Source organism: Ambystoma mexicanum, chromosome 1q (genome assembly GCF_040938575.1).
Source record: "Ambystoma mexicanum isolate Mex_15411 chromosome 1q, UKY_AmexF1_1, whole genome shotgun sequence".
In the NCBI taxonomy this organism is placed as follows: domain Eukaryota; kingdom Metazoa; phylum Chordata; class Amphibia; order Caudata; family Ambystomatidae; genus Ambystoma; species Ambystoma mexicanum.
The window spans coordinates 425,252,071-425,273,793 of record NC_090922.1 but is presented as its reverse complement, the minus strand read 5'-3'; the positions used below and the strand labels follow the sequence as shown (position 1 = coordinate 425,273,793).

At 45.9% G+C, this 21,723-nt stretch overlaps 1 protein-coding gene across 2 annotated transcripts in view; it reads right to left on the bottom strand.

The window, feature by feature from the left end:
- Positions 1–21,723, bottom strand: part of DUS2 (dihydrouridine synthase 2) — a 1,290,787-nt gene that overhangs the window by 720,750 nt on the left and 548,314 nt on the right. For both annotated transcript variants that reach the window (XM_069639713.1, XM_069639706.1), the window contains one exon: positions 12,121–12,168. In XM_069639713.1, the coding sequence (XP_069495814.1) occupies positions 12,121–12,168 (48 nt within the window). The remainder of the gene's footprint in view (positions 1–12,120; positions 12,169–21,723) is intronic.

Sequence of the window (21,723 nt, the reverse complement as noted above, 5' to 3'; positions counted from 1 at the left end):
TACAGAGGATTGAATTGGGTCACTCAGGAGGACAGGTATCCTTTGCCTCTCATATCAGATATCTTGGAGGCGCTCCAGGGAGCAGTTCATTTTTCTAAACTAGATCTTCGGGGGGCTCATCATCGCATCCGGATAAGAACTGGAGACGAGTGGAAGGCGGCTTTCAGGGCCCTTTTCGGCCATTTTTAATACTTGCTTATGCCCTTTGGCTTAACCAATACTCCTGCTGTTTTCCAACGCTTCATGGACCGGATCTTCTCGGACATGTTATTTCTTTTTGTCATTGTGTATTTGGATGACATTGTCTTGTTTTCCCATGATCCCATTCAAAATCAGGAACATGCCACCAGGATCCTGACACGATTACGCGAGAACCAGCTACAGGCTAAACCAGAGAAATGCTAATTCCACATGTCTAGTGTTCGCTATCTGGAATTTGTTCTAAACCCTCAAGGTATCTCCATGGATTCCAATACGGTCTCAGCAATTACCTCATGGCCCGCACCCACTACAGTGAATCAGATCCAACCCTTTTTAGTTTTCGACAACTTTTACAGGAAATTCATACCTAGTTTCTCCACCATTGGGCAACCAACCCGTCATTGCATTATTGAAAAAAGTTGTCCCTTTGGTATCAGCTTCTGCACAGGAAACAGCCTTCCAACTGTTAAAGATTCCTGGATCTCTTCCTCTTCTGGACTACCCACGGACCACCTGCAGCCTTTTTCCTTTCCGGAGTGTTTTTTCCTGGCTTTGTGGGTTGTCTCCCAGTGGTTTACCTACCGGGCAGGTTGGCGTCAGGGGAGGCTCGCCTCTTTCTTCACAAAAACGCGAACTAAACAGAAAATACCCAAGGTGAAGGCAGCCAAAAAATGCAAAAGGCTCGACAAGGAAGCCTAGTTCCTAAACCTGCCAGTTAAGTAGTGTGAGAGTCCGAGTATATTGGTCGTCCCTTGTACCCTAGGGGGAGAACTTTCCCATGGGGCCAGGGCGGTGCATCCACAGTACAATAGTTCCCCTAGGGTGGTGCACCGAGTAAGGATCACATCGGGGAGGAACCCCCTTATGGGATTAGGAACGACTATCTTCAGAGAATGCGGTATGCCCCCGCAGTATTATATCTCAACCCCTCGCCAATGTTCAATCCTCCCCTCCCTTCCTTTGACCAAGCCAAGGGCTAGTCAATCTAATATACTTGATAAAGTTCAAATCCTAGAAAATTCTAAGTCTATTAGAGCTGACTCTATAAAATGTACTGAGACGAAGAAGATGATCAAGAGTCCAAGGATCATCATCGAAAAGCAGAATGAGCGTTCTAGTTTCCCAATGAACATGATTGGCCCAGGCAACTCCCTTTCCCAATGCAGGAGTTTAAATATCAGACAGCTGAGATGGAAAAGGGAGACAATCCTCCAAGGAGGAAACCAGCAAACCGAGCCGCGGCCAGTAGGACGAGAGGTGATGGCTGTAAGGTTTAGAATGAATCTTACCACTGGCATTGCTCTGGGCAACCCTCCAGACCATCATTCTTCGCCTGCCAAGCCATTGCAGAAGGGGAAAGACCATATGCAAATCAGGCTTGGTCCCACCCCAGAAGGGGCAGTCCAGCCCGAACTGCTAGGTCACATCCCTTCTGCACGAGACCACAAGCATCCCCAAACATGTTTCGGCCTTGTTGATCCTCATCAGTGAGGAGTAGCTTGGGTCTCTAGGCCCGGCAGGCACGGGAACCACGTCTGGGCATACCCGTCCCATTCAGGGTGACAAAGCAAAAACAAAGAGGTGATGGCTGGAAGGTTTAGAATTAATCTTAACCATTGGCATTGCTTTGGGCAACCCTCCAGACTATCGTTCGAGATGAGAGCTAGCTGGAGGGAAGCCGAGAACGAGTGAAGAGGAGAACGTGAGCAAGGCCCCAGAAGCCAGTACTGTTTGCATCGTTGCCGTCTGACACCTTCTGAAACCTCCATGCTTCCTGAGCTTCAGCAAAGCGCCCAGCAGAGAGGACGCACCATCGGGGAGAAGCAGACGTCCAGGGAGCTACTGCCCATCGCCACAAAAGTCCCAAACGTGACGGCAGCTTCCAGAGAAGCTGTTTCCGCCTGTGAAATGCTGGTGCATTCCAGTGTGAAGCAAAAGGTACGTGGATTACCCGAGTGGTACGGGAGGTACAGCGGAATGAACAGGGGAAGGCGGAAGCCACCGAAATGGCGTCAGGGATCCAGGGAACCGAGTGCAATTCTGGGACCAGCACTCATTTCAAATTCAAAGACAAAAGCCAATCGGAACTTTGCAAGTCTGGGACTTGCACCCATATGAGAATCTGAAACAAAACCATAGCGAATATTGCGAGTCTGGGACCCGCACCCAGAGAGAAATGGCATATGTTGGAACTGTTACTTGGCAGGAGAATAAACCAAGCAACTGTGAACATTACAACTCTGGGATTCATGTCAATAAAGTACCAGTCCATGAGAAGACGAAGGCTTGGCAGTAGAGTACACCAAGTCTAGTTAAATGTTCCGAGTCTTGGACCTGCACCCAAATAGGAGGTTTCAGAAAAGGATAACGGCTTGGCAAGGGAGGGAACCATGCAGTTATATTGAGAGTCTGGGACCTGCACCTAAACAAGAGAATAATACACGGTGCAACAAATCCTATACTTGACAAAGGGAATGTGCTAAGTTGATAGGATTAATACGAGAAATATAAGGAGGGAATTCTTGTGACCTGCCTATTGACATTTGTGGAAGCAAGTACAGGCCTCAGGGGACTTATAAACAGAGAACCCCTATAAGAATGATCCTAAGGGAAAGGGCCACAACACGAACGTTGGAATCCTACAGTTTTGAACACTTCTTTTTTTGCCACTTGTGATTACCCAAGAGACTGGAAAACTTTTATATTGTTTATACCTACAAGGAATACTACAAAAGAGGAGTCTGGGGGAAAGGATACCAGACCCTGACCTTGGAGTCCTATATGTGTGAATATTTCTTTAGTGACACTCGTTTTGATTGCCCCAGAGACTGAGAACCTTTCTGTCGGTTTGAGTTCCAGAGAACATTTTACTTTAGGAAGAAATTATCCCTGCACAGGGTTTATGTTATATTAGTGTTAGGGACAGAATTAGGCTTTTTGGGACACATCAGGGACGGACTTTAGAATTTGGACATTGTGGCAATTTAATTCTTTTTCTTAGAGGCAGGGGAACCCCTCTCAGTTTTAGGGATAGAAGCATTTTTCCAACCCTTCTTCACATAATAAAAGTATCTGACCACAAACATATCACTATTGTGTTTGAGTAACTTCTGACCCCTCACTGTAGGGAAACCGCAGTTTAGGAAAAGTTAGGAGTTTTTGCTTTTTCTTTTAATAAAGAATGTTCCAAAATGGAAGACCAGAGTCCTTGTCCTTCTTCAGACCCGCCACCACAATAGGCAGGGAGGAGTGAAAACCGTGGAAGCACTCAAAAGACTTAACAAGAAAGTGGAAAATGCTTTTCTGGGGACAAGCCTTTGAGATACTTAGTGAGATAGTGGATGAGAGGCTGGACCTGAACCCAATGACTGCACTATTAGGTTATACTAAACGTATCCCGGGGTTATGAGGAAATTAGTTGGGCTGCTTCTACTCCTGGCCAAGAGATGGATGGCGATGGTGTGGGGTGGAACACAATCTCCAAGATTTAATCAATAGCAGGTGGACATCCTGTACTGTAACGACATGGAAATGGAATACAGTAAATTTTCATACCACCAGGCTAGCCCCAGAGACATACGGGGACCATACATACACTACCTGATAACACAATCACAAGAGTCAGAGGGAAGCCCATCACAACCCCCAGAGACTCAAGGAAATAATAGTAATGTGCAGGTTGATCGTGCATGATAATATAAGGACAAATAGAAATTGTGGCAATGACATGTTATCTAGGCGTTGTATGGACTGAAGCTGGAATCGTAATGTCATGGAATCCGGGATTGTGGGGCTCAAACAGACTGTACCAAGAAACAATGTACTTTGATTCAATGTAATGTAATTAAACCACTGTTTTAGGGACGTGTGTTAAAGTCGGCACAATGGTGCCGGTTGTGTTGAAAAATGCCAATAATAAGAGTTTTAAAAATAAAAACAAGAAAGTGGAAAAAGAGACAACGGAAGAAAAGAAATAGACAGGAGAGACGAGGTGATAGATGTATGTGGGCGAATGAGAAAGAGAAGTCGAAGGGCGGCATTGTAAATGGAACTGGGGGTGTAGGATAACTAGCAAGGCCAAACAGGTTAACTCTCTGGCGTCCTCCACGGCCTACACCTGCAGACTTATCCGTACAGCCAAACCATTCCTATCTGATCTTAATTGCACTACCTTGGCCAGAGCCCTTCTCCTCTCTCACCTAGACTACTGCAACACCCTCTACCTTGGGGCAACCAAAGATGCCATTCGGAAACTCCAAATTTTACAAAATAATGCCCTCAGGGTGGCATTGGGCATCTCCAAAAGAGACCACATCACTGAGATTAGTTGCCAGAACAACTGGCTACCTACCATGGATAACATCCACCAAAAAACCCTGTTGCTCACCCACAAATCCCTTAACGCTGCGCCTTCTTACCTGGCTAACAAATTCCACAGACAACACTCCTTGACACCGTCCAGAACTGCCTACAAAGACCGCCTCGCTATCCCTAAATTCAATCGATCTACTATAGGCGATAACAGCTTCCCGGTGAAAGCAGCTAAATTATGGAACACCCTACCCCACACCCTAAGAACTGACCTTCCTTATCAAAACTTCAGGACCAACACTATCTATGGTTGAAAGCGAATGCTTACTAATGTAGTGCTAACTGAAATGACTGCCTCTCAAACTTGTATATTTTGCTACTGTAAATTTGTTTAGGATGTTAGTTGCCACCGATCACATGCTCTATTACGACTCGATGTATACCCAATTATCTGTATGTCACTTAAAGTTGTGTAACTAAGCTTCGCATATTCCTGTACCTGCTGCGCACTGTTACCCCAGGGTATGTCTGCGCATTATAAATAATAAACGAACAAACAAATAAGAGAGCAGTACAGTATTTAATATGGGAGACAATAAGTGAAACAATAAGATGTTTAATACCAGAGAAGGCTGGAAAGGGGCAGGCATGACATAGATTGTAAAGGTGGAAACAACAGACCCAAGCAGTATTGGAAATATGAGCAGAAAAGGAAATGTATTTATTTATTGGACATGTCTATGGTGCTTATACACAAGTATTTCCAGGCGCCACAAGACAAGATGGGGTGATCATGGGAATCACAAAAGTAGAACAACAAAAATGGTTATATTGGCCTTGTGACAATCATACCGTGCACATGCTTGATAAGGTGGTAAATGAAAGGGGGGGGGGGGGTGCAGGAGTGGGGTGCCCCCAAGGGTGAGGGCGGGCAAGTGCTGGGCAGGATAATGGCAGCAAGTGCCAGGGGAAGAGGGGGGGGGAAGAGGATGAGTGCAGCAGACAGGGAGGACCAAGTTGGGTTAGTCTGGGAAATGGGGCCTGAGGGCAAGTGCTGGCAAAGCATGCTGGGGGGACTGATAGGGGGTGGTCTGGCTCCTGTATGACTCCAGTCGCAGCAGCAGAGGGAGAAATTAGCACAGGAGGGGGAGGGGGAAGGAAGAGGAGAAAACCAGAGTCTTGAGAAGTTTAACGGAACTTAAGCAGATCTGGCTCAAGTCTGAGGGGTGAGGGAGGCCGTTCCAGAGGGAGAAGCCAGCCGAGGAAAGGGATTTACCTCCCACTCTCTGCTTGGAGAAATGTTTCACCTGCAGAGAGTAGGAGCCAGAGGACCGAAGGATTCTGGCCCGGAGGTATTTAGGGATCGAAAGCTGGATGTAAAGAGGTCCCAGCGGAATCTAAGTAGACACCCAGAGTTTTGGTGGGAGACGAGAAAGCAGGAGAAGTAGGAGGAAAGAGCAGAGAGGGTGGAGGAAGAGGAGGAGGTCCAGTAATAGCTCAGTTTTAGATGAGTTGAGTTAAAGATAATGAGAGAGCATCCAAGATTCGATAGTGGAGAGGCAGCTGGAAATAGTAGAGTGGAGAGAGTCAGAAAAGGGTGAGAAGATTTCGGTATCTTCAGCATAGAAGTGATACGATAGATTAAAGGAAGAAATGAGGTCAGATAGCAGGATAGTATAAAGGGAGAGCAGGTGGGGGCGAAGGACTGTGACCTGAGGAAATGCATGGTGAACGGGGCGGAGAGAGGAAGTAGAACCAGACCAAGAGATTGAGTAAGAGCGGTCGGACAGATAAGAATTAAACAATTGAAGAACCAAGGCTCAGAACCCAAGGGAAGAAAGAGAGGCAAGAGGAAAAGGGAGATTGACATGCGGAAAGGAAAATAAAGCCCATTATCCCATTTGGGCAAACACTGCGGGAGTACCAATTTCAAACTCTCATATGACAACCAGGTTATCAATGTATCCAATCCCTTCACAAGATTATTAAAGGGTTTTCTGATGTGTAAATCAGATGGTAGCCCAGAGGAAGAGCTTAGGGTTAATTGTGCAATGGAAACGGTGTGTCATTGCGACCCACTGGTCGCTTTGCCATCAGTGGAAGCAGGGACGCTCCAGGGTGCTGTCACGCTAGACCAGTAACGGCTGAGACTCATAAAATGATGATTTGGGAACCTCAAAAACCAATAACCTAATGAGAAAGGCATGGGTAATCTGATGGATTTCGGGACTATGATAAGGACCAGCCCAACCTGAAACTGTGAGAGGCTCTTTCTTTTGATCATTATTAACTTTTAAGAGCGTTATCCAGAAATTCTTTTGTGTAAATAAAAGCTTTAAGAATCTCCTTGTGTCAGCATCTATGTGCTCCCACTCATGCTGCCCATGACACAAGGCATGAGAATAATATGGAATATCCAATCTTACAAAGCTCAGAGCAAAGAGACTACTAGAGCCTTTACTGGCACGCTATAAGTGCCTGTTACAGTAACATTGCATTACAGTCTTTACATCTCAACCTATGGGATTTTGACAATTTAGTTACAGTTCTCCTTTTGGTTAAATGGAAAGGGATGGGCTATCTTATATGGGAGGGAGGTCCAACGGATGTTCAGGTTAGTGGTATTTAGATTTGCTGCCTACCAGCGGCATCATGGTCTATTTGCGGGCAACATATCTAGTGTATCAAGATTCCCTTGGTGAGGCCCTGTGTGTGTTTTGCTTACGGTTACAAAACTTTTTAAGACTAGGAAGTGTGGGAGGGAGTGTGAGCAGGTTTTCCAACTGGTGGTTTGACTGTGTATCCTGAGACTTGTTGGGCTGGATGTCTGTATCATATGGGCAAGCAGTGTTGCGGCTAAGAAGGTGATGAAGAGTGATGCAAAGACCCTCAGGTTCCTGCTTTTGTTCTAAACGATGATGGTACCATTATTATAAAGGTTTAATAGGAGGTTTCTTATCAGCGAACCTTGGGGATTGACACTCCTTGGACGGCTGAGGGTGAATGTTTATAGCATGAGTCCATGAACATCTTGAGCCTTGCATTTGGCTCAGAGAAGTAGTAGGCGATGTCCCGACTTGTCACATTATCAGGACTCTAAATTTACGGACTCCCGTTGCTGTTGTGGGCCTCTTAAAATAAATATTCAATGTTTTGCTATGCTGGGCTTTAAGATGGTCTTGGCCAGTGAATTACCTGGTAAGAGGCACCTTGGTAGGCATTGCGAGGGAGTCAGAAATGAAAGTCGGACACAAAGTTGACATGTTTTGGTCAGAGAGATTTATTAAACAACAACAGGTTCAGAAAATCCCACTCTGACCCTATTCTAAAGAGGAACTTCCCTGCTTAAAACCAAATCTAAGGATTTGTCTGGGCCAGGATATCAATAACTGAAAATCCATCCTTGTGTCCAAAACGTCGTATCCTGACCCTCACACTACAAACAAAACAACAAAATGTATAAGGAAATATTTTCAACTTGATATTGGCAAAGAAAAGTGTTCACAACTGAAAGTAAGAATAGCTCCAACAAAATATTCTCCAAGGTGGAAGCTCTTGGATCCAGAGGGTGGACCCCTTCCCCTGGATTCTTAAGTAGGATGGCAATTGTCTCTTTTACCCACAGTTCCTTTGTGTCTCCTCTTGATTCACAAAGTTCCTGTTTAGGCAACAATTACTGTTATCAGTTTTTCTTTAACACAAATCTCTCCTTGGTTTAGAAAACACTGTCTTTCTTTAACATCACTCTGTTCTTGGTTAAGAAAACACTGTCGTTCTTTAGCATATCTGGAAGCTTTACAAGTTACCTGGTATACTCCCCTGCCAGGACTCTTAATGCAAAGTCAACTGCCTGGTGTACTCTCCTGCCAGGGCTTCATTTGTGGTTTTCACTTGCCTGGTATACGCACCTGCCCGGACTTCTGTGTTTCGATTTGCCTGGTGTCTTGCTTTGCCAGGGCTTCTCATGTGTTTCACAGTTTCTCTGTGTCACCAATATTGTATGTATTGCTCTTGGCTTGGTATATGTGTTTGTGGTAAGGTTTGCTCAAGATTTGCTCCATCTATAGCTCATTGGGGGATTGTACCTTGCCATTTCTGCATTCAAACAATCCTTGTGTAGTTTTAACAATGGTATCACATTCAAATTGCTGTTGACGCAGTCGCCAGAAAGCCAGAGGGTCCCCACTGACTTTGGGGAGACTCACTGAGATCCTCCAGGGTCACCGTTCGGGCTTGTGCTTCTGCGGCGTGTTGCTTTCTCCCGCTTTCCACACTAGAGTGTGCAATCGTCCTTCCGGCATCCTTCACATGCCTGCTTCCCTTTAGATCCCGGAATGGAGAACGTTGCCTTCTTGAGCTGCAGAGCATACATGTCTCCCAGCATCTCTACGGCACTCCTGTCTCCGGCACAGTATTTCTCCCTCGGACTTGATGGCCTTTTCTGCTCCGCCACACCGGTACATGATCTTTGCATTTGTGAGCTTCGGTACAGGAGCCAATGTCTTCACCTACACTGCCTCTCTCAGCAGTGAGCTGGCCATGTTTAAATGTCCCACGCACGGGTGATTTGGGAAAACAACTGGACTGCACATTGTACTTCGAGCTCTTATTACCTGGTTCAAACTCCTTCATCCTCCTTGTCTCAGTATGTGGGCATTTTGGGAGTTGAAGTCTATAGCTGTCATTGGACACATGGTATTTAAATAGTTCTTGATTCAACATAAAGGTACTTCAGAAGCAAAAAGGCGTTGTGTTGGAGCTTTGTGTGTTCATGTCATTTGTGGGTATTTGACAAGAAAAATATGAAGAAGTGGTTTCTTTACTCTACCAAGGGGTAACAAGCAGCTGACAATAGGCCATTAGGGTCTTGGGTATTAGAGGGTCTTCCTCATCTGAAAGGGGGAGATACATCACCAATTCCAATGAAGTCATGACATCTCTCCAGTAGCTGTCTCCTCCCATGTGATCCTCCCTCATAAAGCCGCCTCAAGGGTCAGGATCAGGTAGCGGTTGCCGTCCCCTGGCCGCATGGGAGGTAGTCACTGCCAGGGAATCTGTGATGACTCCACTGGATTTATCACAGCATGTACCCCATGTGTAGTCACATTTATTCAGGTTCTTAGTTTTTCAATTTACCCTACACGATCTCCCACCACCTAAGTGGATATTGTACAAAAAGACTGTATCTAAACAGTTGCATAAATAATAAGTTCTAAACATGCTACTACCAAAGGTTCGAACACCAAAAGTTCGAACCTTTGGTGGTAGCATTGCAGGTAAGTAAAAACATTTTTTTTTTCAAACGGGGGTGGGGGGGTGCAGGGGTTTCCCACTCAACAACCCGCTCACTATACTGTGTGGTATAGTGAGCGGGGTGTTGAGGGGGGCACACCCGTGGAAAAAAAGAAAAAAAAAAGAAAAGGACCCTGCGGCACCAGTTCCCGATCACAGAAGTGAAAGGGAACTGGCGGTGGTTTGCACCTTTCTCATGCAAACTTTCCGGACGCGGAGAAATCAACTGCGGTCGGATCACATAGATCCCCTAAGAGGTACTTTGGTGAGTACAAGAAGATGAGGAAAGTACAATATTTTGGGGGTGAAAGCCCATCAAAGGCAGAAGCGCTGAAGGAGATTCGTCAATAAGGCACATTTGTGGAGGAAGTTATTACAGTAGCGTGAAAAGAATATCAAGTGGGGTTGCTTGGTGAGGATACTATGGTAAATTAGTTAAGAACGACACTTGTTTATTATGAGCGGGTAGTCAGCCCCTTGTCTGTTTATTTCAAAAAGGCCAGTATGCAGTTTGAGAGATTACTGCAACAAGTTTACTAACAAGTTTGTTAGCTCTTGAATTAGCCTCAACTTTACAGCGTTAGATTTTTACAGAATAATTTATCTCAACAGTTCCAAGATTGTCAGATGCTTTCGAAAAATGCTTTGATTCATGCAGATATCATTTTGGCTGATCTAAAGATGGTCACTGTGTTGCATTTGCATTCCCCGTGCCAGCTAGGCATTTTTAGATTTTTGAGGGACTCACACCATCCTATGTCACAGTTGACCGCCCGGTTCCGATGCCTTCACTCTGGTGTCAGTTGGGGAAGGAAGGAGTATCAAGGCTCTTCGACTACAGGTATTTCACCACCACTTCCCCCCTTTAGTCATGGATCCTCTGCAGCTCTGGACACGAATATTAGGCTGCTTACTGGTTAACAGCTTACTGGTTAGTACGGTCTTCCATACCGTACAACTGGTTGGGTCCAACCTAAGAGCATTATGAGGCGTGGCGGTCATAGTAGCAATAATATGGCAAACAACTAACCAATGGAAGCTGAGAGCCATCTAATCCTGATCTGTTAGACAAGAGCAATCTAGTGGCAGGTGCAATGTATGTGGATGGTTAGGAGATCTGTGGAAAATCCAAAGGATTTTGCTGCAAAACAGGGAGTTGATCCCTAAGGGGTCTCTTTTACCCATCCACAACCTTCTTTCATGATTCTAAAATTGAAAGCAATACTCATTTATTATGTTGACAAGTACTCATCTGAATTAAAAAGTAAAGCTAGGAACATTCAGAGCAAACACATTTCAATACAGATATCCACTTTTGAGAACTCTCTTGGGTCAATAACCCTGAAATTCTTAAGTCTGATATTGGCTCAGGTGTAGGTTTGGGTCTCTGATGGCTTTGAAGCTGATGCCTTGAAAGAAAGAAGTCAGTCTTGACAGTTGGTTTCACCTTGACATGGCTGGGCTCAACCGGACATGGATAATCTCACTATAAAAGACAGCCTTAGTGGAGTCTTCCCTTCCTTTTAAGTCTACTGCCCCAAGAGCGCATTATAGATTGGTAGCAGTAGAATTTAAAACATTCCCTATTAACAAAGAACAATAATGAACTTCTGAAGGAGCACCAAAAGCTTGCAATCTCCCCAGCTTAGATCGCACTAACAGTGATATTTCTGTACTTAGAAAACCTGGGGCATTTTTAGTGAAATGTTTAAGGGCACTGCTGGATGCATTTAGGTGCTGCAATTGTACTGCAACACCCAAGGCAAAATATGAACAGAGTCCATGATCTCAGAAAATTAATAAGGATAAAACAATGTCAAAAAGTCAAATAAACACAAGAAATAATAAAAAGGTACAATCAAGAAACAAAAAGAGGGAAATTGACATTTTGTGAAAGGAAGTTCACAAGCAAAGAATAATACAAAAACTATGGAAACTCAGAAAGCACAAGAGAAAAGAACACACACAATCTTAGCTGGCCTAACGACTGTAGTATGTTTAAAAATATTACCAACATTAGAAAAATGAAGCTAAAGCAAAAGTGGGGAGCAAAGGCCTCTTTTAAGCATGAACAAAGTGGCTTTGACAAATCATGTTAAAAGGCCGAATGACGTTCAACACAATTCCCTGTGAGCGATCTCAGTCAGCAGGAAGGGCTGTAGCCAGGGGGAGAGTTGGGACATACATATTAACCATGTGAATTCCTTGGAAATTTAAGGATGGAGAACATTATTATACGCTTATACGCAAGTACAACATTTTGCAAATTAACTCACAAAAAGAAATTTGGTAAGTAAACTAACCATGAACACTTACCAACTCAATTCTGTCAGGATCAGATAGCAGTGCTGCTCCCATACCTCCCTGGGAAAGCAAAGACATTACAATAATGATCAACAGTTTCAAAACAACAAATTATGAAATGCGTGCTTCTTACAACCTGTCAAATTTGTTTGCCTTAAAGCAATGATAACTGGCACAAGAAATGCCATCTTCTTGCACAATACATCATGCGAAGTGTTTTTCTTGGTGAGCATGAGCATACAGTAGCTCTGGTGCTCTCTTTCTCTTCAGGACTAAAACTCATCTTTCATTAAATCATTACTCTTTGCCCCTGAGCTATCTCCCGACCCCAAAACCTTTTTTTTGCCAATCTTGATTTTACCCTTCATTCGTTTATTTACAGGACAAGAAACTACATGAGGGTCTGCAAGACTTGACAAGATCAGATACTTCGCATTGACTCAGGAAAACAGTGGACAAACGCTAGCCTGTTAGCATAGATTTGGGAAATTGTACCACTGGAGAGGACGAGGAACCAAGCTGTGCTGCAGCGCTTCTAGGAAACTGTTTTTCCAGTGTACTGTGTCGCGTCAGAAGAAGGATGCAGACTCTGAGAGGACATTTTCAAGATGCAGTTATTAAATAATAATATGAAGGCCTAACTATCTGTATCGCTATGGGATATTCCCTACCTGTATGAATAACTAAGGTGCTCATCAATCGTCTGTGAAGTTCCAAAGGGAATATGTCCGCTGTCCAAAAACGAATACCAACTGACCCTACCACTAACTTAACAAAACTAAGGTCTGGAGAATTACTCCCTTGTCCTGATGTGTGCTTCACGCACTTCTCTTCCTAGTCTTTAGGATTCTTTTTAGTATCCAATTTTTCAATAGTCTTTCGTGACTTTTCTTTTCAGGTTGTGTAGCTCACTCATGAGATTATGGACTTTAATTTACTCTATAGAAAGGGCTTTCCTTGACTTGTCGAATCCTTGGATCAATCTTAACGAGCTTTGCATGTGCTGGTGAAGTAAAATTTCATGTTTTATTCTTGTTTTCTTGATATTTATAGTTCACCTTTTAATGGCCTGGTCGCTCTGGTGGTTTATTTATCATAGATGCTTTGGACTTCTGTTCATCATATTCTTTCTTTGATACATTCCACGTTGGACTCTTGACCTAGGGTTAACTTTCCCCTCCTCCTAGGGTAGTGGTATCCCCATCTTATTGCTCTGCCCCTCAGGGATGTCTATTATTCTTTTTCTTTCATTAAGAAAGTTCATGTTTCTTAACTTTGGTTACAAGCTTTTCTCATTTCCACTGGGATCAGTTTTTTGGAGCATATACCGAGTCGCTTGCGTCGTCCCAGTCTTCCCGTGTTCCCTGTTACCCGTTACCTTCTCTTCTGTTTAAGAATATCTGCAGGACTCTTAAGAGCCAGCGACCTTCTCCTGTTGTCTGTCTCACGTTCGGTTCATTCTCGCCAGCCTCCTCACCAAACAACTCTGGTTCTTTCTCCCAGCTTTTCCGTATCTTGACAGGAAGGCGAGCTATTTGCTGTGGCTTCCCCGGGGTGATTCCTGCCTTACAACGTCTTTGGTAGTAAATAATCAGGGTTTCCTAGAGGACCCTTAAATGTTCTCAACACTGCATGTTAAATCCCTTAGTAACACATATTCAGATTTGTCACGGGTGGAAGAACAAACTCGCACTCTGAAGGATGATTTAAGTAGTTTTACTTTGCAATTAGAGAAAAAGTATTGCTTTTAATCTGGTTAGGTTGCATGTCGGTTCCTCTAATGGGCTTTCCCCTCTCAACCTGCCGTACAGAGGTTTTCCAACTAGTGATCAGTAATACCTACTATCTAACTCTAGCCATTAGGCAAGGGCATAATGGTAAAAGCCTTATCTATCTGGCTCCCTCCGGGGTTCTCCTAGGTTCCCCTAACCCAACACTCCCCAAGTTCTCTCAACAGGAATGACCTGTTAATGTGCCAATCTCAGAGATTCTGGTCCATTTTCTACCTCAGCTGCTCCCTTTTTCTCCTCTCCCTCATCTTACTACACCCTCTATTCTACTCTGAAGCTCCCCTTCTCCCGTCCTTTCTCACTCTCTCTCGCCTGTCCATCCAATGTCCACACACTCTGCACTCACACTTCTCCTATACTTCCTACTCAACCCTCGCCTAACCCCTCTCCACACTGTAAGGAAGGCATGGTATCGACGATGAAGACAGAAACAAGTGATCACAATTCAAGGGTGTTTATTAAACTTCAAATGGGTTGGTTGAATGCCCATCTAATCCTAAATCTAAAAATGGGAGCAAGCTACAACCATCAAATAATAATAACACAGTCCTAACACAGTCCTAGTGAGTCAGGGGAGCCGACCCCCACAGAAGCGAGCCAGCCAGCGGCCACACCTCAGAAGACCCGGCAGCGTCCTCTTCAACGCCGGCGAGGAGGCAGAGGAGAGAATCGCCATTCGGGGCCCACCAGCAGCAGAGGAGACCACGCGGGCCGATCCGGTGAGGACCAGAGGAGCCGAGCAGAAATTCTGGAGGCCCGCGGGGCCCATAACCCTGGAGACGGCCTAGTCCGGGGACCCCGCTGCGACGAGACGAGGGGACTGGCGCCAGGGGGACGCCGCGGCAGGAGGGTGAGGCCCACACGGCGCCGATCGGAGCGAGAGGACGGCAGCGGAGAGGACCTACAGATCCGGGGGACCCAGCGGAGCTCCACCCGGAACGAAGGTACGCGCCGGGGGCGAAACCCAAGAGCGGACGGGGAGAGCCCCCCCTCTTCACAAAGACAAAGCCGAAACCCAAGGGCGCACGGGGAGGGCCCCACCCCGCACAAAGACAGAGGCGGCGAGCCCCCCCTCAGAGCACAGAACGCACGGGGGAAGAGGGAGACAAGGAGGCGCCCCCCATAACCCCCCTGCCAAGATCGAGGACTAGATACCGGCGCTCTATGCCGAAGACAGCGGGAGCCCGCCCTCCCCCCACGAAACGAGAAACAAGGCCCCGGCCCGCCCGGCGACATCAGGGCGGGCCGGCAGAGGCTTCAGCAGCATAGCGGGCACATTGAGAGAGGGAAGGCCCCGACCCAAGGGTCCGGCAGGAGCTCAGGAAAACCACCACTGCAGGGACTTTGTGCCCGCAAAGAAACAGAGAAGGAACCCCACAAAAACGCAAAGAGTCGCCGGAAGGGGGGAACGCGGGCCCCCAAATCTGAGGCCCATCGGGTGGTGGGGAGGGCGCCACAAAGACAGCAACTCCACAAATTACGGAAAACCATACGACTAAGAGGCAAGAGTGGGCCAGAGACTTACACATGTCAAAACCTAGAACGAAGAGCGGAACCCCAAGCAACTTCAGCAAGCAAAAGCGGTTCCAGGCAAGATAAAAAACTGACACAGCTCTGGGGAATAGAAATTCAGACACCAAAGCGATTGAATAAACAGAAAAATAAAGGGGAAGACCCAGCAGATCAGACAGAAGATGCAGAAATGGCCTCCAGGGACGACATGAAATCATGGTTCAAGGAATTCCAGGAGCATTTCATCGCATCAACCCAGGCACAGTTTGACAACATGAAGGGGGAACTGAAACAAGCGGTCCAGGAACTGAAGAAGGACATAGAAAACCTTGAGGAGTGAACAGACACTCTGGAAAGGACGGTCCAGAACATGGATGAAGAAGCCATCCAATATGCAGAATCACAAGACCGACTTGCTCGCCTGGCGCAGGAACTGGAATCCCAATGCAAAGACTTAGAAAATAGGTCCAGAAGATCGAATATTAGAATTAAAAATATGCCGGAAACAGTAGCCGACAAAGATCTACGCACAGCGGTCCAGCAAGTATTCCAAGAAATATTGCAAGACGGGACAGGGGACGATATTCACATTGATAGGATACACAGAGTACGCCCTCGATGAACTGGGGAGCCCGGCGCACGCCCAAGGGACTTTCTAGTGGCCATGTCGTTATACACCCAAAAGGAACGAATCTTAAACAAAGCCAGAACTATGGAGCAAATTAGAATGAACGGTAAGGAAATCCAGCTTTACCAAGACTTAGCCCAATCCACGATCAGAAAAAGAAGAGAAATGAGCCAGATAACAAAACTCCTTGCAGAAAAACAAATCCGCTATAAATGGACATTTCCATTCGGCCTCCTCTTCACATGGGAAGAAAAACAACATTGAATACTCACCTGCGAGGAAGGCCTTTCGATATTAGGCACCCGGGAGCAGGAGCCAGAGACAGCAAAGGCCAGAGAACCCCAAAGACAAAGGAGACAACCGAGGGGATGGCAATTCGAGCAACGGAAAACAATACTCCAATCCCGCAAACCGGAGAAAAGCTAAGTCATCCCGAGCAAACAGCTCACTTACTAGCCCAGTTGGAGGGAGAGGCAAAGAATGCTTAGACAATTTACACGGGACAGGTGCCGACGAGAAGACAGGGCAGAGCCACGGGACGGCCATGGAATCCGTTTCTACGAGCAGGGTTTAGGATCCCCTGCGAACAGTTAACCCTGAGATTTTGGAGGGCATGGAGCAAAGGCGCGACGCCGGAGCAACCATAGGGCCCAGCGCCCTCCTCAGGGACAAAGTTGGGGGGAGAAGGAGGGAGGGGGGAGGGGGGGGAAGTACATAGGGGAAAGGGCTTCAATACCGGTACGTTAGCTCAATACAGGGACCCACACGGGAAAACCAATAAGAAGATTAAAGCAAACCTGGAAGAATGGGGCTGAAAATCTTAACATACAATATTAGAGGTCTGAACACGCCAGAAAAACGGAAAAAACTAGAACATTTCCTGCACAGAGAGAAGTATGACATAATCAAGCTCCAAGAGACGCATATTTAAAAAAAAAAAAGGAGGCCTCCTTCGGATCAGGGGCTACAACCAAATCATCCAATCCAACGATGAAGAAAAAAAGAAAGGAGTACTCATTGCCTTCGCAAATCACCTACAGATTCAACTCGAAGAGACACAAGCTGACAAGAACGGGCGCTATGTCTTCACAAGGGTCAAGGTAGACAACCGTCAACTATCAATAGCCACCTTATACGCCCCAAACACAGGACAAGAGGGCTTTATCAAGGACACGATCAACACATTAGAAAACTTCACAAGAGGGGAGGTGATCCTCACTGGAGACTTCAATCTAGCATGGAACCACAAAGAAGACCGATCAAACCCCAAGAGCAACCATGTAGGATCTCCTTCCCAGGCGCTGAAACAGACGATGCAGAACCAAACCCTAGAGGATGTATGGCGCAGACTTAAAGGAACTTCGGAGGGATTCACCTACCACTCGCACGTACATGACACTAGCTCTAGGATAGACTATATTTGGGCAACAGCTTCCCTGGTCGGAGAAATTCGGGACATAGAAAAAGACCTAATTTCACTCTCGGACCATGCCCCCTTGTGCATCACACTCCCCAAATTCACTAAAAGATCGAACCTCTGGAGATGGACGCTCCCTAGGGACACAATACAGGATCCAGTGTCAAAAGAAACTATCAGAGAAAAGATAGATGAATACTTCGAGTACAACGACACCCCGGATGTCTCCACAAGCACAAAATGGGAAGCATTCAAAGCAGTAACGAGGGGCTATCTGATCGCTCTAAAGGCACAAAAAGACAAGTTATCACACAATTGGGAAGATGAACTGGGAGAAAAACTGGTGGAAATAGGGGAAGAAATGGTCAAGAATCCCTCCAGGAAAGTAAAGAGAGCACACAGACTTGTCCAGAGTCAGCTAGACTTGATCAGGACGAAAAGAGCAGAAACGCAATTAATGCACACAAAACACTGGTATGCGATGAAATCAAACAAAGCCGACAAACTACTAGCCAGACAACTAAAGGGTAGACGGCAGGAGCAAATGGTACACACTCTAAAAGACGAACAAGGAATTGAGAAAACACAAACAAAAGACATTAAAGAAGCATTTCGAAGGTTCTACCAAAACGTATACTCCTCGCAACATCCGAGAGAAGAAGAACAGGCAGCCTTCTTGAAAGAAATTACTCTCCCGACAGTATCGCCATCCGAAAAAGAGGTCTTAGACGAGCCCATCACACAGGAGGAAGTAAGGAAAGCAATAAGAGATCTTCCCAAGAATAAAGCCCCAGGCCCGGACGGCTTCACAGTGGCCTTCTACAAAACATACGCAGACATATTGACCCCCCAATTAACCACATTATTCAACACCTTCAAGACTTCGAATAACATCACGGCATCAATGAATGAAGCTAAGATACTTGTTTTCCACAAAAAGGGAAAAGCTCCTGAAAATCTGAGCTTGTATCGCCCAATAGCACTTATCAATGTTGATGCCAAACTATATACGAAGGCTCTCGCAAACAGGCTGGCGCCTCTGCTCCCCAAATTGATACATCAAGAATAAGCAGGCTTTATCCCCGGAAGGAAAACCCATGAGAACATACGACGAATAGTACATCTCATAGAGAAAGCAGGAATCATGAAAATCCCATCAGCAATAATTTCGCTAGATGCGGAAAAAGCATTCGACCGGGTCGAATGGTCAATGCTGTTCGCGACTCTCAAGAAAATGGGCATAGGGAACGAGTTCATAAATATGATCCGTGCCAACTACAATGCACCGAAGACCAGAATAGCAGTCAACCGGGAAATCTCGAATCCCATCGAAATAGGGAGAGGCACAAAACAGGGATGCCCCCTGTCTCCACTGCTGTACGCGATCTTCCTAGAACCCCTTCTGGTGAAAATCAGAGCGACCCAAGACATCAAGGGAATCGAAATGGGAGGACAAACACACAAGACAGCTGCATATGCTGACGATATGATGATGACGATTACGGAACCAAGCAAAACGCTCCCACTTCTCATCCAACTAATAGACAAATATGGGGACATCTCGGGACTAAAAATTAACAAGCAGAAATCAACCGTAATGGCATTAGCAGGAAACAAAGAAGAGATCTACAAATTAACAAAAGACCAGCATCTACAAACGGCCGAAGAAGGCGTGCGATATCTAGGAGTGACTTGACACATAAGATACAAAACCTATACGCGGGGAACTACACAACCCTCTTAGAAGCCGTTAAAAGAGACCTAAACAGATGGAACCCGCTGTCAATCTCCTGGTGGGGCAGAATAACGGTAATGAAGATGACGATCCTGCCCAGACTGCTCTATTACTTTCAAGCACTCCCAATAAGGATTCCGACTACTTTCTTCAAGACACTCACAAAAACCATCATCAAATACGTATGACAAAACAAAACTCCAAGAATTTCACAACAGGTGCTCACAGCACACAAATCAGATGGAGGAATGGCGCTCCCCCACTTCAGGAAGTACTATGAGGCGGCCCATCTATGGGTAATCAACGAATGGATCACGGACACGTCAGACAAATGGTGGGAGGCACAGGATAGAGCTGTAGCAAGATCAAACCTCCGCCACCTCCTGTGGAAGAAACCAGAGCACAAGCACCAAAACATAAAGATCAGCGAAGTCATGAGCTCTACTATGCAAATCTGGGATAGAGCCACAAAGAGAGAAACCCTAACGATAGACCCAGCCCCTTTCATTCCACTGCTGGACAACCCAGACTTCCCCCCAGGGATGGCAAAAGGGTCATTCCAGAAATGGAGAGACTCGGACTGTTCAAAAGTGGGAGACATGTATGTGGGCCAACGGATCAGATATTTCACGGAATGTCAGGGTTTGCTGGGCCTTACGGAGAAAGACAGATACCAGTATGAACAGATCCATCACTGGCTCACATCCCCAAGATCATACAATTGTTTTCATCTATCTTCCACTTTCATTGCTCCTGACAGGATACCTTACATAGACTTTCGATTTAGCACATTCCGGTTCTGTACCACTCGGTCAACGGTATCGTATCTTGCTTTCTCAAGTTCAAACATTCATCAGCTGTTTAGCTTTACTCGCGTCTTTCACCCATATTTCATTGTGGTTTTATAAATAACGTTTAAAATCTTCGGATAGCAGTTTATCTGATGTAGCAGTTCCAAGTGTGACGACTTAACTGTCCTCCATGTCCTACTTTGTGTGGAGCCATGCTCGAGGGGACATTGGGCAGTCCGGTTGCTACATGAAGTACTCTCCAAAGCTGTTCCTCAAGAACAATCCATGGAATGGGTCACCAACCCTCATTTCTCTCACCCCAAGGAACCCACTGATAAAATTCCATGCCATAGTTATAATCACAATTATTGGCAAGAATCCCACTCCTTAAGAAGAAAACGTTCTAATTGGGAAGACATCAAGGTCCTTTTTACATCCTCTTTTCTTCTTACAGCCCAATCAACCAGCCAACTAAGCAAACCCATGCAAATTCATGGCACATCCAGGGAAATGCTTAGTGGCAGGGGACTACAGGACCCAGCATGCCGGCACCTGATACGCATCTCTCATGGAAGAACGTAGACTTCCACGGGACAGTGCAAACCAAATGCTGGTCTGACAGTACTCATCGCCATAGCACAGATGCAACCTATACCTGTGGTAAAGACGTGAAGCGCTCCTGGAGCTGCAATAGTTGCCCTGCCGTCTGTGCATGCTGTGGTACTGCAGGATCCAATCTGGCAGCGGAACAAGGAAGGGGTCCTGGAAACAAACAAAGATGATCTAGGGCAGTGATATGGTAGCAGGCTGTGGAATGTGCAAAGGTATGACCAAAGATTTCGATAGAGAGGACAATGCCATTGACACTGGAGAGTACCAATTTGGCAGTAGGGCTACATAAAAGAGCCCAGGGAGGGGTACCTGTGGCTCAGAGAGATTCTCCATGACAGGGAACTGTACAGCCAGTTGAGGCATTCCACCAGTGACCTCAGGCCCAGAGAGTGATTGACAGAAACAATATAGAATGGGCAACTAAAGAGACAGAAGAGGCACTGCCTACTGTCCCTGACCCCAAGAGAAACCCAGACAACCAGTCAAGGATGGGGAACTGGAGAGCCAGGAGAGGTGCTCCACCTGCGATCCTTACCCAGAGAGAGATTGATGGAACCAGTTCTGTGTGTGGCAATAGAGCAGTATCGGATCCAGAGAGAGGAACTATGAGAACCAGTCCAATGAAAGGGCTATTGTTTGAAACCAGCAAGCCTGGGAGAGCCTATGCTCCAGTGACCCCAAACTGCACACTTAAGAGGAAATCCCAATCCCAGTTGGGGACTAAAGAGCAAGGAGAGGCCCTCCACCTAAAACCCCAGGTAAGTTAAAGAGCGAGACGGGCACTATATCCAATTAACAAAGAAGGGTGTAAAAAGTGAGACATGCCCTAAATCCCAATATCAAATGGTGAAGAAGTTAAATAGTGAGATGGGCACTATCTAGGTACTGAATAGAAGACTTGAAAGAGTGAGATAGGCCCTATATCGAAAATCCAGCTAATGGAAGCTGGCCATAAGCAGACACTCTATCCCGGGGTACCAGAAGACAATTGAAGAGACCAAAGACAAGGAAACCAGAGGACGTCTACTATCCTAGAATACATTGAGAAGGACTTTAACATAGATTTGGATTTTGCTTTTCCAAGAACTGATAAACCTTTCTGTTGCAGCTCAGAATCAGCCAAGTCACTG